Here is an 18,343-nt window from a genome sequence, read left to right on the forward strand (position 1 = left end):
TCTGCATATCTCAAGGACCATTCAAACGAGAGATATAAACTGGAGTGGAGAAGATGGATTGACTATACTCAAAATAAATATGGGACTAAGAAATTTCAGATAGCTTATGACTAAAGAAACAAGGAATGATATAATTTGTTTAGAGCTAGCCTAGCAAGGAGGAGTTAAAGCTGAAATGAAAGATTATATTAACTTTTTTCAAGTTTATTTTACAATGTTTTTGTTAAAGATTTATATCCTGTATTGATTCTAGGAAGTCGGGGAGGGGGGGAAGGGTTGGGGGGGAGGGGGGAGGGAAGTAAATATTTGTAAAAGTTTTTTTTTCAAAATTTTCATTAAAAAAATAAGTAAATTAAACCAGTTCCCGACATCTTTTAAAATAATTTTTAAATGTTCTGCATATACAATTTATAGTCAACTGCGCACGTGCGTACAGCAAAGCGAGCTCAAAGTGAACCCGCAGCAACGCCGGTAGCAACCACCCCTGATGCACACAAACACAGACACAAATAACACACACAAAAAGCTTTCAGTCATTCACAGTAGGTTAAAGTATCTAGAACTGCACCCTCCCCCCAAAGAAAGAGTAACAAGGGATGGGTGCGCAAATATCAAAAGGATCTAAGAGAAGAAGTGTGAAGGAACCAAATCATGGATGACCTAGTCTTCCATCTTATTTGCCCCAGGGGTCACCCAAATGTTATTGGGCACTGGAATGGGAAAATCTGGTTTATTTCTCATTAAGGGAAACTGCTAACACAAATAAGGAACATCCTAATACACAAGGCTTCTATCTAATAAATTATGGTGCAAGCAGGAAGGGAAGTAAGGAACGAATAGGAAGACTGAGACAACCAAAACATCTCTTTATGCTTAGAAGTGAAGTTCTATCATATCGGTACAGTCCTGGAATGATAATCATGTGTATTTAATTTATTCATTCATTCATTTCAAAATTTAGAGCCGAGGTGGCGCAGTGGTTAAATGCAGCACTGCAGGCTACTTCAACTGACTGCAGTTCTGCAGTTCGGCTGTTCAAATCTCACCGGCTCAGGGTTGACTCAGCCTTCCAGCCTTCCGAGGTGGGTAAAATGAGGACCCGGATTGTTGTTGGGGGCAATATGCTGACTCTGTAAACCGCTTAGAGAGGGCTGAAAGCCCTATGAAGTGGTATATAAGTCTAACTGCTATTGCTAAATTTATAGATTCTCTACTTCCATAAAAATTTACTGCAGAGAAACAGACTTTTGAAGACGCCCCTGTTTAGAGAGGTCATGGTGTTGTCTCACATCATCCCCAAGCAAGAAAACTAATTTGTCCAAGAACTTTAGTTGATCCCTGTCCTCTTTACTTTCAGAAGAATGAGGCACAGCTCTTTAGATTCAGGTTAAATCAAATGGGGATTTGATTATTATTTTAATAATGTTTCTAAATGTGCAACTTTACATCTTTATTTGTTTAGGCATTAACTTTTGTTCTTTTTGATGACTTTGAACATCGATTTGCGGTTGAAGACAAGGTACATATCAATGAATGCGAGCAGCGATTAACAATGAAAAGGAATGTAATGGACATTTCTCCATCCACAGACCTGGATCATATTACTGAACTACAGTAGTAGCTGCAGGCCTCATTAAGGAGAAATATTGGCATGGGAGGCAACCATCTGATCTGGATTAGTCATGCAATCATATAGCACAGATGCAACTGGATTCCAAACTGTAGAGAGGAATCAACATGACTGTGTCCACTGAAGTTTATTAGAGCATAGACTAGTTGAAGACATTAAGTAGCGAAGAAGCAAAATATTTGCACTGGAGATGTGGAAAGAGAGAAATCACAGAAAGTTTAAAAAATCACCAGTCACCTAATTATCCAGGGAGAGGAGTGTTTGGGAAGGCAGGAAAGAGTTAAGGGAACATATGATATGGAGCCAAGGTCAGGAGAAATGTAACTAGAAATGTGGCCATTGCGGAAGGAAGAAATGTAGAGACACAAGGGCTGTTGGATTTCCGGTTCCACCACAAAACCGCGGAGGACAAAATCGCGCTCGACGAAAGTGCGCATTTGACGTCATCACAGCGTGACGAAAACATCGCGCTGTGATCGAAAAATGTAAAAATAAAGCGAAAACCTTACCCTAACCCCCCCCAAACCTAACCCTAAACCTAACCCTAAACCTAACCCTTAACCTAACCCTAAATCTAACCCTAAACGTAACCCTTAACCTAACGCTAAACCTAACGCTAACCCTTAACCTAACGCTAAACGTAACCCTAACGCTCTAAACCTAACCCTAACCCTTAACCTAACCCTTACCTTTATGTGAATCGGCTTGCTTTAATTTTAATTTTATTTCAATTTTTAATTTTTTTCGTCGCGCTGTGATGACGTCAAATGCGCGCTTTCGTCAAGCGCGATTTTGTCCTCCGCGGTTTTGACGGGTCACGGGATTTCCTACCCTTACTTGGGTTATGTAGATCTAATTAACTGCTAAAACATGGGTGGGTGGTATCAGCTAGAGAGACTGGCTTTGTATGTATTTGTAGTTGTTCCTTTTGTGCAAAAGTTGAACTAACATTTGTATCATAAAATAACTGGTTAAATATTTAGATGTGAGCTCCTAGCTTATCTAAACAAATAAAATATCCTTTGTAAAAGTTTATTTAGCAGTCGCTCATTTGCCATTATTTATGCAGATGCTTCTCAAGTCTGGCAGATCCAAGAGAGGGAACAGCTGGCTTTTGATAATGATAATTATATACGGCAGCTGTTCTTTTACAAGCTTGACTCCTTTGCAGTGGTCATGTTTCAGTGAAAAATCTAAACTTTCACACACACCCCTTTCTCTCCTCAAGCACTTTATTGCTAACTTAGGCTTATGAAGTTCGAACTGCTAGAAAATATGTATTTCTTAATAAGATATTACAGTAGATTGCTTTGATCTTACTTGTCCTTTTCCTATCTTAACACTTTCCAGATATAATGGATTATTCCTAGCCATGATTAGTGATATGGAGCTGGAAATGAGAGAGAATCCAACATTTCAGAAGGGCACACCTTCAGAAGACTTTTTATTTTTATCCAATAGACAGATAGATAGAAAACCCGATAGATGTTATCCATTTCTCAATCTTGGTAACTCTCAGATGCGTGAATTTCAACTCCCAGAATTCCCAGCCAGCATGACAACATACATGCATCCTGATGGTCACCATGGATGGTGTGTGTTTTTTTTAACTCAGAGACAGAAGCCTAGAGCAAACCTGTTGCAAGTGGACAAGCAAATGTGGACAAATTTGCTCCTTTCCAATTTTGCTTCTTCTAGACACAGTAATAACTAGTTCATTTGTCAATGAAAAATCTTTAGATACTGGATCTTTACTCCATATCAATGTTTTGGAAAACTTCTAATAATAATATCTCACCTGTGGATGATACCAAGGTATAGAAGATAATGAAAATTTACCAGGAAAGAAACAACTCTGTTTCTTTCTAGTAAAAGATTCACAATATGCAAAAAGTTTGAAAATGGTCATAGATGGTCAATTATCAGAGACAATCTATGATAATTTTGGTAATTTCCAGATATGCAGACTTCAAATCCCAAAAGTTCACAGTCAGCATGGCAATTAATGAGAACTGTGGAAATCCATACATTCTGGAAGTTCTCATAAGTTCTGGAAGCTGCCACAATTGGGAAACATTTCTAGCAGATTCTGCTAGGGATTTGGAATAGATAACTTCTATAAAGTTTCCAATTCCATGATAAAAAGAACCAGGATGCCAGACTACATGAGCTTTAAGTCTGATCTAGTAAAATTCTTTTTATGATCTTTAGTCTATAAATCTTTTCCAAGCCAGTTTGCTTGCTGAAAATCCCGTCTATAAAGGCAAAGGATTGCATGTGCACCAAATTTGCCTTTACTTTGGCTCTAAATCAAAAACATTCCTGTTTGCCCAGGGATTGTAAATATCACGCTGAATCTAAATAAATGTTGACCAGTTGATTGGTTCTGTTTGCTGGTTTCACAGTCGTTATGCCTTATATTATTTTCATTACTGCTATTAACCTGTATTTGTATAATTTTATGAATGTCCTGGAATCCCTTAGGGATGATGAGGACACAGTATATAAACATATAGAGTAAATAAAAATAGAGGAATGAAGCAGAAGATTCTAGGATTCATAACAGATGATTAAGCCATGGGTGTTACATGTTGAACACAGTTGGGCTCATGTTTACTCTCCATGAATCAAAAATGTACTGAAACTTTCCAATGGCGGCACACTGCAAATGGCAGAGTGTTTCTTAGGACAGGTTTACCTTCATATATAGTTAGCGTGTCAGAGCTACTTTTCCACAGCAGTAAATGTGGCAGGCCTGAAGATCCAAGGCCCAAGATGGCTTCCAGGCCTGACATAGCCACTACCACTGAACTGGTATAGTACTTAAGATGTTAGGCTGGCAGCAGAGATTCAATTTTTAGTCCACTCTCAGCCACGGAACCTCACTGGATGACTTTAAGCCAGACACACACTGACACTTCAATCCACTTCAAGACCGAGTGGCTGTTGTGTTTCCCTCCCAATAATTTGGTAAGCGTTCCACCACTCAGGCTGGGGGGGCCAAATTTTACACCCCTCAGACAGGGTTCGCAACTTGGGAGTCCTCCTGGACCCACAGCTGACCTTTGATCACCACCTGTCGGCTGTGACCAGGGGGGCATTCGCCCAGGTTCGCCTGGTGCGCCAGTTGCGGCCCTACCTGAATCGGGAGGCACTCACAACAGTCACTCGCGCCCTCGTGACCTCTAGGCTGGAATACTGCAACGTGCTCTACATGGGGCTGCCCTTGAAGAGCATCCGGCGACTTCAGCTAGTCCAGAATGCAGCCGCGAGAGTGATTGTGGGTGCACCTCGGTTCACCCACATAACACCTATCCTCCGCGAGCTGCGCTGGCTACCTGTTGATCTCCGTGTGCGCTTCAAGGTGCTTCTTACCACCTATAAAGCCCTTCATGGTAGTGGATCTGGGTACTTGGGAGACCGCCTCCTGCCGATTACCTCCTCGAGACCGATTAGATCTCATAGATTAGGCCTCCTCCGAGTGCCATCTGCCAGCCAGTGCCGGCTGGCTACTACGCGGAGGAGAGCCTTTTCAGTGGCAGCTCCGACCCTCTGGAACGATCTCCCCGTGGAGATTCGTACCCTCACCACCCTTCAGACCTTCCGCGCAGCCCTCAAGAACTGGCTATCCCACCAGGCCTGGGGGTAAAGATTTGATCCGCCCCCACCCGAATGTTGAATGAATGTTGTTTACTTTTTAATTATGTGTTATGTTATATGTTACTGTTTGTATCCCCCTCCCTATAAGTTGTGAGCCGCCCTGAGTCCCCTCAGGGAAAAGGGCGGCCTATAAATAAACTTATTCCTATTCCTATTCCACTCACAGGTTAAAGGGAAAAATATGAATAGGGAGTGCTATGCACACTGTCCTTATCACCTGAACAAAAGGCAAAATTTAAATCTAAAAAAACAAGCAAATAAATAAATCAAGGCTAAGGGGGCACAACATTTCAAATTGCAGATCTGAATGCTTCCCATCTAAAAAAAATACTATTGTTGGCAAAAGAAAAGAAAGGAAAGGTACCAGAGAAAATACTACTCTGTTGTAAGAGATGCGATGAGACACTGGTAAAAATGAGAGTAATTGGCAGGTGTCAAAAAATTGCCTTTGTAGCAGCACAACTCACTTTCTTATATGGGCATACAATATCAGTGCATGAATAAAAAGGACAAGTTCTGATCATCACGCTGCTGTGACTGTCATCTTGTTTTCATGCACACACACTCACCAACACCATGTAGATACCACTGGTCCACCAGCTCATAAAGACTGCATAAAAGTCAATAAAAGGGAGCAAAGTACAGCTGGACATCCAGGCTTCCTGTTTTATTTAGCTGTTCATTTCTGAAATCTATATCCCACTTTATTATTCAAAGCAATCCCAAAGTGGTATCAAATCATTTCAGGCAACTCTCTTCTCACTTGGCCTCAGCCATCAGGAAGACTGTGCAAGGAGCAACTCATTTACTTTCACTGTAGGAGGCAGAGGCCATTTTTACACACCACAATCTACTCCTGGGTTTCAGCCAAAGGAGAGAATTTTGCTCCATTTCCCCCAGAACCTTTCAGATCAAGACTGAGCTAAATGTTTCCTCTCCCATCTTGTTTCCTTTCACCATCCAAAACTTTAATGATATCAGTATATCCCCAAGTGGCAGACTATAGAAGCCATGGAGATGGCTTCAGAAAAGGCAACCAGAAGCTGTTAGAACAGCAGGTACAGAAGAAGCACATATTAAGCTGGGAGGCGGAGAGAGAATGTGAGAAAGAGATGGACATTTTCCTGACTCCTTAGGACAGGGCTGTCAAACTCGCGGCCCGCTGCCAGATCCATCACCAGGGTGGGCTGCTACGGGTTCGCCCGGGTTCGGGAAAACCCGTAGCTAACATTATGGCCAGTTCGGCGAACCTCCAAATCCCACACCTGGTTGGCCCTGCTCACCCCACTTCTCCTACCATGCCCTGCCCTGCCCCTCCCGGGAGTCTCCACATGGCCTGATTTGGATGCTAGGTAACTGCAGGGCCCATGCAGAGGTTCGGGGAGGGAGCCATTTTCTCCCTCCCAGAGGCCTGAGGAAAGCCTCCGGAGCCTCCAGGCAAAAATGGCCCCTCCACCACGATGGAGGCCGAGTAGGCCACGCCCACCATGGCCACGCCCACCCAGCAACCGGGCAGAGAACCCATTGTTGAAATTTTTGGAGCCCACCCCTGTGCATCATGCATTGGCCACACCCATGCCCGGTTTAGTGAAGGGGGGAAAGCCGCTATACATCACACAATGCTGCTGTGATGATGTGAGTTTGACACCCTTGCCTTAGGGTACAAGGGAGTGGGGGAGGAAAAATGTAGGCAGATTTGCGAGATCCTTTTACTAGAACCTATCTCAACAAAGGTAGAGTTTTAATGGAGCCTGTCTACCTTGTGGGACTGACACCAACAATGCTCAAATGGAAAGCCTCCCAGCAGCTACTTACTGATAGAGGTTTTTGACCGATTGTTCACTGCTGGTGATGCTGAGGTAAGGTCCTTCCCTCCGTTGGTAATCCCCTCTGCTGAAGCCAACTCGAGCGGGGAGCTCCAAGTGGACATTGTAAGACTCCTTGGGACGTGTTCCAAAGAACTGGAGCCCATCTTCAGGATAGAGGAAAAGGGCATAGGCGTCTGCTTCATTGTAGACTAAGACAGCCTGGAAGGTGTTACGCTGCAAGGAAGGCATAAAAAAAAGGAAAAAGAGGGGATAAAATTCTGACATCCTTAAGGCAGAACCATGGATAAATTAAACCTGGGTTAGCCCAAGAGGACAACATGTCCCAAGGGTTTTTTTTTTTTCAAAAGGCAACTGGACTTCGTTTGTCCTTGAAGATGTTTCACTTATTACCCAAGAAGCTTCTTTAATTCGGACTGAAGTAGAATAGCAGCTTCTTGGATGGGAAGCGAAAAACGAGGGAAAACAAAGGAAGTCCAATTGCCTTTTGAAAAACCACTTTTCAGACAACCATGACCTGGATGACTGAGAATCTCCATAGACAAGAGGACAAACATCATTAAGGGAGCAAGACGTAATTTTGTGGTTACAAGGAAACATCGAATTCAGATTTTTCTTTTCTCATCAACTCGCACCATGACCTACTCAAGAGAAATTATACTACCTCACTTCACAGGGCCATTTCAAAGATTTATGTGGAGGAAAGTTCATGCAGTCCTTTGAACTCTTGTTTTTCAAAACATTTTAATAATTCTGCTCTCTGCCCCCATTTTAATTAAGGAATTAACCCATTCCCTCTTTTTTTATCTGCAATTCTGTAATACGGTTTTTTTCCCCTTGCATTCTGCTTGTCCCTGGGAAGGCTAATATGAGCTACTGAAGTCACTCCTACACTTATCAATTAGTTCAATTTTCTAGGTTTGCACAACTCATTAAACTAATATGTCCTCTAGATGCAGCGGGACTACAGTTTCAAGTGTTTCCAGCTTGCATACTATACACCAGATTAAGAGAGGATATTATAAATGCTGAAAGTATTGAAAAGAAATACAATCGTTTGTTTTAAAAAAATAATAATTAAGAAGTAAGATCTCTGCAATTAATCATGAAGGAGATTTCCCTTCCACTTTTTTTCACCCAGATTTCAAGCCCTTACAAAGCTGCCTTGCCATCATTTATCTTTCTGTCCTCCTGCTTTATCTTCCTGACCTTCAGTACATTTCTTTTTTCCCAGCTACAAGGGAAAAATATTTTCCTCTTTTTCATAATCACCCACATGGGAACCAGAAGAGAGATTTTGATTTCAGGAAGAGTTTCCATCCAGGCCAAAAACAGGAGTGAAAGCTGCAATGCTTGATAACCAAAAAAGGGAGAAGACTTTCCGCATGTTTGCAGCATAAAAGTCACAGCCCAAATCCTCAGGTAGACACGGATTCGGTGACTGAATGAGGAGAAGCTAAACTTCAGGCTTTGCTCTGGTAACCATGGGCCTCACCATTGAGCCATGTCATTCCTAAATAAAGAGAAGCACTAAACAAGAACAACTAAACAATACTATGGACATGTGAAGAGCTTTATAAGGAACCACAGAACAGGTGAAATTTCTCAATGTATCTACCTATTGACTGCTACATCTTATCCAGACAGCCACGCAGGCCTTTATCTAATAGTATTGTAGGACATTAGCACCCAACCCTCTCCTAGGAAAATGAAATATTTTGGGAAATATTTTAAAAGGGCAGAATATTTCCCCTAAAATGGAGGCAGAAAGTCACACACCGCCCCCCCCCCCCTTTGTTAATGGGCCATTAAGGCCTAGGCCAGTCTATTCTACATAGCAAAGATCTACCTCCTTCAGGCAGAGCCATAGGAGGAATTGTCCAAAGCACCTTCATTACATCATCGTCAGTGGGGGTTTCAATTTATTTGACTACTGGTTCGCTCGTATGCATGCACAGAAGCATCTGGGCATGTGGGCAGAACCTCCTGCTGTCGCCACTATTTTCCACTACCAGTTCGCCCGATCCAGGGCGAACCAGCAAAAACCCACCTCTGATCATCATCCAGCAAGGCTCAACCAAGCCTGGGACACAGACAACCTACAAAGTTACCCCTGCATGGCCCCATGGGAGTCTGACAACCAATCAGAATACAAGCTCAAATTCAAAAGCCCAGAGAGGGCATAAAACCCAGGCACTCTCAGCATCTCTTCCCTTTTTGCCCAGGACCTCAAACCATGTGGTCCTGTTCACCATTAAAAACCATCTTTCCAAACAGCCTCCATGTTTCCCGTGTCTTTCTTCCCACTTGGAACTGAACCAGGGGTGGGTTCCTGCCAGTTCTAACCTCTTCTATAGAAGAGGTTCCACAAATCTACAGTGCCGTTTAGAACCGGTTCCAGCTCCCTCCCCCCTCCCGTCTGCACATCATCAAGATGAAGAGCGAGAGGAGGAATTCTGGGAGTTGAAGTCCACAAGTCTTAAAGCTGTCAAGTTTGAACACCCCTGGTTTTTTTTTCTAAAGAATGAGGGGTGCAAGGGTCTTGTAACTTGACAGCTTTAAGACTTCCGTGCTTCAAATGCCAAAGTTTCTGAGCCAACATTTTGGTTGCTAAGCAAGAGCGTTGTTAAGTGAGTTTCACCACATTTTACAAGTTGGCTACACCCACCCAGTCACATGGCTGACAAGCCACTCCCACCCGGTCACATGGCCGACAAGCCACTCCCACAAAGCAGGCCACACCTACAGAAGAGGGTCTAAAAAAATTTGAAACCCACCGCTGAACAGAACCCAGAATGACATTTCTTCCAACAGTATCTTATACGTTACAGAATAACTGCGTAACTCCTAATCTCCCCTAACAGCATGGTGAGGAATCTGGGCATTATAGTTCAGCATCCCTTGGGATTGTGGAACTTCTAACATCCCTGACAAGCAACTGTCAAGCTGCATTTAAAAATATACATCTGGAGACCTGGATGGCCCCCAAGAATACAGAAATTGGACATCCCTAATAAAATTAGAAAGCTTCTGGCCAAGATCTTTTTCGTTTTCTTCTCAAAACATTGCTTTATAAGTGCTAAGTAAATAAATAAAAAGGATAGTATCTCTTGACATATCCAGGGACATGAATCCAAGGGCTGAACACAGCCCAAATTAAGCATTGAAAATCTAGCATCATTTTTAGAAAAAAGCTTTCTGTTCATGAAGGAGCAGATGCTGAACTCCATAGCAACCTCAGCCATATACATTATTTTTAGTACCATTTTCTCTAACAGCTATTTCTCTCTTGCCTCAAGTAGTCATAATTTTAAGGCATAAAAACCTGTCCAGGAAATGACAGACCGATCAGCTTGACATCACTAGCTGGAAAAAGCTGGCGGGAATTGCTAACATTTTTGGAAGACAGACTCAAGATTCAGAAGGATCTTGACCAGGGGTGGGTTCCTGCCAGTTCTTCTATAGAAGAGGTTCCACAAATCTACAGTGCCGTTTAGAACCGGTTCCAGCTCCCTCCCCCCTCCCGTCTGCACATCATCAAGATGAAGAGCGAGAGGAGGAATTCTGGGAGTTGAAGTCCATAAGTCTTAAAGCTGTCAAGTTTGAACACCCCTGGGGTTTTTTTTCTAAAGGGCTAGGGGTGCAAGGGTCTTGTAACTTGACAGCTTTAAGACTTGCGTGCTTCAAATGCCAGAGTTTCTGAGCCAACATTTTGGTTGCTAAGCAAGAACGTTGTTAAGTGAGTTTCACCACATTTTACAAGTTGGCCACGCCCACCCAGTCACATGGCTGGCAAGGCACTCCCACCTGGTCACATGGCCAGCAAGCCACTCCCACCCAGTCACATGGCCGGCAAGCCACTCCCACAAAGCAGGCCACACCTACAGAAGAGGTTCTAAAATATTTTGAAACCCACCACTGATCTTGACAGACTTGAGCATCGGGACCTAGCCATCAAAATGCAGTTCAGTGGTGAAAAAAGTAAGGTCTTTAATAGCGCATATGTGTGTGCTCATATAGGCATGCATGAACACACACACCCACCCTCTCCCCCCCCATGCGTAATACCCACCTATCCCACCCTCCTGAAGCCTGGGAAGGGCAAAAACAGCCTCCCCTGGCCCCCCCAGAGGCCCTCCAGAAACCAGAAAGGGCCCATTTCCAAACTTCCTGTGGGCATAGTAGTCCCATTTTTCACCCTCCCTGTGCTTCAGAGGCTTTCCTGAAGCCTGGGGAGGGTGAAAACGGCCTCCTCCAGCCCTTTGGAGGCCTTTCGAAGGCTGAAAAACAGCTGGCTGGCATGCACATGCGCGCTGCAGCTGACCTACTATGTTTCCCCGAAACTACGACATGTCGTGATAATAAGGCCATGCCACATTTTTCTGGTGGGCAAAAATATAAGCCCTCCCCCGCAAATAAGACCCCTGGACAGAGCACTGCTCACCAACCTAGCAGTGTCCCGAAGGTGCCAAGCCGCGGGAACCGGGGGGGGGGAGCCAAAAGTGATCGCATTGCTTGGCGCCTTCGGGATACCACTAGGTTGTTGAGCACCTCTGTGCCCACTGAAGAGGGGGGTTGCCGGGCGGCTACTGAGCCGAGGTGGCGCAGTGGTTAAATGCAGCACTGCAGGCTACTTCAGCTGACTGCAGTTCAGCAGTTCGGCTGTTCAAATCCCACCAGGCTCAAGGTTGACTCAGCCTTCCATCCTTCCGAGGTGGGTAAAATGAGGACCCGGATTGTTGTTGGGGGCAATATGCTGACTCTGTAAACCGCTTAGAGAGGGCTGAAAGTCCTATGAAGCGGTATATAAGTCTAAGTCTAACTAACTAACTAACTAACTACTCTCTTGCGAGCGGGCTCCCAAAGAGCCGGGCACAGCCTCATGGGCGAATGGCAGCAGCACAACACAACAACCATGAAGCGACCACACGCACGAGCAGCCACCTGGCAAACCCCCTTTCCAACCGGGCACAGTGCCATTCACTGACCTAGGGGTATTTCCAAGCCGGGTGAGCGCCTGTTCACCGTCGCCCAGCTCCCGCAGCTTGGCGCCTTTAAAATGCCAGTGAATGGCGCTCTGCCTGGCTGGAGAGGGGGGTTGGACGAGCGGCTATGCCGCTCCTGCTCGTGCACCTCCCAGCCTCACGATACCCTGGCCCAACTCTCCCTGCAGAGCCAGGGCACCTCTGCTGCCACCGCCGCTGCCATCCTAGCATGGCTTTTTCGGCAGCTTCCAAACCGAGTCTTCCAGCAATGGTTGCTCTGGGCATACGCTCTATGGTTGTACGGTCTGCCAGCAGCTGGCTCACAACCATAGAGCAGGGTTTGAACTAGAAGACATCCAAGGTCCCCTCCAGCCCTATGATTCTAAGTAACTAGGAAAAGGCATTTGATTCATCTAACCTCCGGAACAATATGTGAGAATCTTTCCAAGCCTTATCACCATCAATGATGGCAACTAGAGATTGTCAGAACATACTGACATTCAGAGTATTGCGAACCATTAGCTCTATACTTCCAATGACAGAATTGAGATTATCCAATATTCAAGTTCAAAACCTTTGCATTGAAGGATATCTTCTAATCCTTAGCTCGCTCTTCTCAACCAGATGTTCTTCAGATTTCTTGAATTATTGTATAAGAGTTTTCCCATATGAAAGAATTCAGGAATGGAGACACTACCTAAAATTTATTACCATTTCTTTGCAAATTACCATGCCTGAGACTCCCAAAAGTCATACTGTATTCCCATTTCACAATACTGTTTGTAACTGAAGACAATGCCTCTCTTATATATATAAAAGGACACCAGTAATAAGATCATTCCCAGATTATACTTTAGAAATTGAGTGCCTAATGGAACATGGATTCCTGAAGCTTGTTTAGTTCCCAAGGTATGTTTAAAGCAGTTTTGGCATCCCATTGCCTGCCAGCTCAAGAATTCCTCCAGATCAGTTTTTCTTCAAACTTGGTAACTTTAAGATGTGTGGACATCAACTCCCAATGCTTGCTGAGGAATTCTGGGAGTTGAAGTCCACACATCTTAAAGTTGCCAAGTTTGCTCCAAATTATCTAATGGTCGTACCTCAACATCCTAGGACAGTGATGGGGAACATTTTAGGCACCGAGTGCCCAAACTGTGCGTGTGCATGCCCAACCTGAAAGGTACACATGCATGAGCATGTATGGATGTGTGCAGGCATACAGGGATGTGCACATACATGGATGTAGGCATGAGTGGGCATGCACAGCAGAGACTCGAAGATCAGCTGACCGGTGGGACGCGGGGCATTCCAACAGCAGCAGCGCGGCAAGAAGAAAGGTTCTGTTTTGTCATTTGCAGGGAAATAGAAGCTCACAAAAGAAACGCCACGAAGATCTGATCTGGGACGACGGCGTGCATGCCAGCAGAGAGGGCTCTGCGTGCCACCTCTGGCAGGCATGCCATAGGTTTGCCATCACAGTCCTAGGAAGTACTTGTCATCGTCCAACCAATTCTAGATCCATGTGCAAAAACCTATTGTGTACTTCAGCCCTAGCAGTGGAAACAATGTAAGAATCATCTCAGAAGACTAATGCCTGATGTATTTTCCTAGAGACGTGGCTGCCAAGGGAAGCAGATGTCTCCCATGTCCTCTGCTGGGAGGAGAATAGAGTAGAAGGAAACAGGCAGAGATACTGAATACAGCTTTATATGCGCCATATGGCTAATCTAGTCTGCATCTTATCTTGCCACCTCAAAAACACCTCCTTAAGAGTTAAAGCAAAGTTTAAAAGTTTCACCTCAACCCCACAATCCATGGCTGAATTGGCTTTTGGGCACAGAACCAAGACAAACTAGAGAAAACATCTGATACTTTTCATGGGCCAAAAATTATCTTGGACCAGTTCAGCTTCTGACCATGGTTTCCATCATCCTAAGTCAAAACTATTTTCCATGACACCTTGGAACCAAGGTTACGCTCTCCTGAAGTCTCCTTCCCCTTTCAATCTTCCAGGACAGGACTATGATGTAGCTAACCCCTAAACTGATAAGGAAACGTCTTCTACAGAGCAGCTCTTGGACATGTGGGGCTCAAGAGGTGGACTGCCAATATTTTTACTACTGGTTTGGGCGCAATCTCGCGCATGCACAGAAGAATCCAGGTGGGTGGGCAGAGCCTCCTGCTGCCGCTACTACCGGTTCAGCCGATCCGGGCTAAACTAGGAGCAACCCACCTCTGGTGGGGCTCAAACCCTGCATTTTCTCCATGCAAAGCACGTACGCAACCACTGAGGGTTGGCTTCTCTCAAAAAAGCACTGGCTAGAGCCGTAATGACAAATCTATGGCAAGCGTGCAACAGGTGGCACACAGAACCCTCTCTGCGGGCACGCCAGGCATCGCCCAGCCCAGCTCCATCGCACATGTGTGTGTGCCTCTGCTGGCCAGCTGGTATTCAGGTCTCTGCCACACATGCATTTGCCCTTCACCGATCTCTGTAGATCGGGGAAAGAATGGGAGGCAGGAATGGAGGAGAAAGGCTGGGCGCACTGGGGAGAAACTCCAGAGATCACAAGGGTCCCCCGCATGCCCCATTTTGGGCTTGAAAAGCCTCCTGCTGGAAGCTAAAACAGGGGACAGGGCCCATGCACCGGGGGGGGGAGAATGCGCAGGGAACGCAGGCACATGCCTGTTGGGGCACTCGCATTGCATTTTGGGGATTGGGGCACACACATGTGCATTCGTGGTGGTGCACACACACTTTGGGCACTCGGCACCAAAAAGGTTAACCATCACTAGGCTAGAGTTCTTTTAATGCTGGGGGTTTTTTTTCCCCTAACAGGAACGGGATATTGTAAAGTCATGGAAAGAAGTTTGTGGGCCTCTGCCATTTGCTCTCAGCAGTATCCAGAGATCAGGGAGGGGCTCTCATTTCAGAGATTCTGAGCATTTTCAGATGGCAAGCCTTCACCACTCCTGCCAGGGTTATAAAGGAGGGATTGTTGTCCAGTGGCACATAGGCAGACCTACGGAACTGCTGAGCTGTATAAACAGGGCTAATTTGGGTGAGTTTGGGAGGGAGAGATCTGGGAAGGAAAAACACCGGGGAGTTGGAAACCTGGGCAAATAAGGCAGGGAGGGGGAAGGAGAGAATTTGGCATGAAGGCACTAAGACCAAGCAGGACACGATTCGGAGCCTGATCTGCTGGAGAAGCTCTGCAGAATTCTCTTTTGCCAAGAATGAAAAGCACGTAGGAATCCTGCCAGAATCCTCTGTAGCTCTGGTGTGCAGTACTGCAGAGGAGACCTCCCCTCCCCTCCACCCCATGGGTGGATCGTGCCCTTAGCAAACAAATGGAGGGTGAAAGAACAAACAAGGGTCACAAGGCAACTAATAGCTTGCTGAGAGCTTTAAAGGGGAAAATTGACAGATAAAAGGATCCAGGGGCTTAAGGGTCAAAGGGCAAGAGCAAAGGTCAGTTGGATGCTGATTTACAAAGCCACTCTCAATGGACCTTTGAGAATGCGTGACAAAAAGGGGACACATTCTATCACTCCTTCTGGACTAGAGGAACAACACTATGAAGTTAAGGGGGGGCGAATGGGGACCACAATTTGCCACCATACCCTGCTAGAAAACATTATATTCCTGGTTACCAATTCCCCTCCTGCATCTTCTATTGCAGATGTGTCTTCTGGTAACTGCTCCCCTTCGTTCAACATACAAAGAGCCTCACGTTGGTCAGACCAAAGTATTTCTTGTTCCTGATTGCATTCTGGTTAATACCAGCCAGATTCAAGGGGAACCCACCAACAGGGCCCTAACTCAGAAGTTAAAATATAACCACCCTGATCAGAAGCTAGTGATAAACTCCAGGAATGTTTCTAACCCTCTTTTAAAAGAATGCACGTTGAAAAAATTCACTGAGATGCAGCAAAATGTTTTCTTTAACAGTCCATCTTCCACTATTCAGTTCTGCTGGATGGCCTGAGATTGGGCTAAAAATAAGCTTTTCCATAAGCCTACATTTACCGTAGATGCTTATCATGCATCATTGTTAATTCTCCTTCCAAACCAGAGGCACAGGCTACCATACCAGGATCACATGCAACCTTAAACCCTTTGTCCGTTGCACTGCAAAAATTCACTTTCCTGCCAATTTGAGATAGGAAACATAAAAACCATTAGAGCAGATCTAAAATGAACATACTGTTGAAAACAAGCTTTCCTGTATACATCCCCCCATTTCAAAAAAAAACTCTAAAAGGCAATTCCACACACAGAGAGAATGCAATTCACTTTTCTATCTCCCTTTGCTTCTCTAAGATCTGTTGAAAACAAACTGTTTTCCCATCATTGCTTTAAAAACTCAGAAATCCCAAAGTCTTTCCTCATGGACCGGCATTCATTTCATGGATCATTTTTTGCCCTTTGTTACGTCTTTTCTGTTTGGACTGCAACGGTCTGATTCAGTGGTAAGTTGCCATTTTTTTACTACCTGTTCGTTCATGCGTGCGAAGCTTTTGCATATGCCCAGAAGTGTCAGGGCAAGTGGGTGGAGCCCAGTGGTGGGTTTCAATTTTTTTTAGAATCTCTTCTGTAGGTGTGGCCTGCTTTGTGGGAGTGGCTTGCTGGCCATGTGACCAGGTGGGAGTGGCTTGCCAGCCATGTGACTGTGTGGGCATGGCCAACTTGTAAAATGTGGTGAAACTCACTTAATAACGCTCTTGCTTAGCAACCAAAATGTTGGCTCAGAAACTCTGGCATTTGAAGCACGCAAGTCTTAAAGCTGTCAAGTTACAAGACCCTTGCACCTCTAACCCTTTAGAAAAAAACCCTAGGGGTGTTCAAACTTAACAGCTTTAAGATTTGTGGACTTCAGCTCCCAGAATTCTTCCTCTCGCTCTTCATCTTGATGATGTGCGGACAGGCGGGGGGGGAGCTGGAACCAGTTCTAAATGGCAGTGTAGATTTGTGGAACCTCTTCTATAGAAGAGGTTAGAACTGGCAGGAACCCACCCCTGGTGGAGCCTCTTGCTGCCGCCATTACCGGTTCCCCCGATCCGGGCCGAACTGGGAACCCACCTCTGGTCTGATTGCACCACAGATAGAAGTGGGCTGCTGGGGGTTCACAGGGGTTCAGGAGAACCTCTAGCTAAGATTCTGTGCAGTTCAGAAAACCCCCAAATCCCACTCTTGGCTAGCCTCTCCCACCTCATCCCTCCCAGGAGTCCCCACATGGCCTGTTTTGGATGCAGGAAAGTGCAGGGTGCATGCAGAAGCCTAGGGAGAGTGAAAAATGGGCCTACCCATTCTGTTTCCATCCTCCAGAGGATCTCTGGAGTCTGGGGAGACCGTTTTCACCCTCCTGGAAGCCCGAGGGAAGCCGCTAGAGCCCAGGGAGAGCAAAAATGCCCTCCCCTGCCATGGTGCAGGAGGCCGACTAGACCACACCCACCATGGCCACGCCACCCAGCAACCGGGCAGAGAACCCCTTGCTGAAATTCCTGAGTCCACAGACCTATATAATGGCATTACATCATTATGACTACCATTTGTATTTATTTATTTGAGGTTTTTTTGTTACCTTAATTTTTTAAAATTTTTGCAAAATGTTACAATCCTGTCATTGTGAGCCAGTCAGTTGTTTGAGTTGGGTAACTATAGAATTGAATATAGCAATAGCAGTAGACTTATATACCGCTTCATAGGCCTTTCAGGCCTCTCTAAGCGGTTTACAGAGAGTCAGCATATTGCCCCCAACAATCTGGGTCCTCATTTTACCCACCTCGGAAGGATGGAAGGCTGAGTCAACCCTGAGCTGGTGAGATTTGAACCGCTGAACTGCTGATCTAGCAGTAGCCTGCAGTGCTGCATTTAACCACTGCGCCACCTTGGCTCTATGAATGAATGAATTAGTTAGTGAATGAAGGAAGAAATAATGAATGAATGAATGAATGAATGAATGAATGAATGAATGAATAACCCATTTTATTTCCAGCCCCTTTTAAAGTCCACTAATGTGATCACTGTGCTTCAATTGTGTTGATTGTGCACATTATCCTAACATTTATATTTACCTACTCAGCATTCTTTCTCTACATGCTTTACTAGCCAAAGTCCAAGCTTTCTTTCTGCTAGTGGTAAAGAAGCAATGATTGCAAGGTCACAGAAGGATTAGGCAGAAGACACTGCAGTTACTTAACACCATTTTCACCAGAGTTTGAAGATAACTTACACTTAA

General features: G+C 45.0%; 1 protein-coding gene across 1 annotated transcript in view; it reads right to left on the reverse strand.

The window, feature by feature from the left end:
• The window catches only part of NID2 (nidogen 2), a 77,455-nt gene that overhangs the window by 48,515 nt on the left and 10,597 nt on the right, over window positions 1–18,343 (reverse strand). Inside the window, exon 3 of the mRNA XM_032236527.1 lies at window positions 7,106–7,332. Within this exon, the coding sequence (XP_032092418.1) occupies window positions 7,106–7,332 (227 nt within the window). The remainder of the gene's footprint in view (window positions 1–7,105; window positions 7,333–18,343) is intronic.

The sequence above is a fragment of the Thamnophis elegans genome, chromosome 1 (genome assembly GCF_009769535.1).
Source record: "Thamnophis elegans isolate rThaEle1 chromosome 1, rThaEle1.pri, whole genome shotgun sequence".
NCBI classification, from domain to species: Eukaryota; Metazoa; Chordata; class Lepidosauria; order Squamata; family Colubridae; genus Thamnophis; species Thamnophis elegans.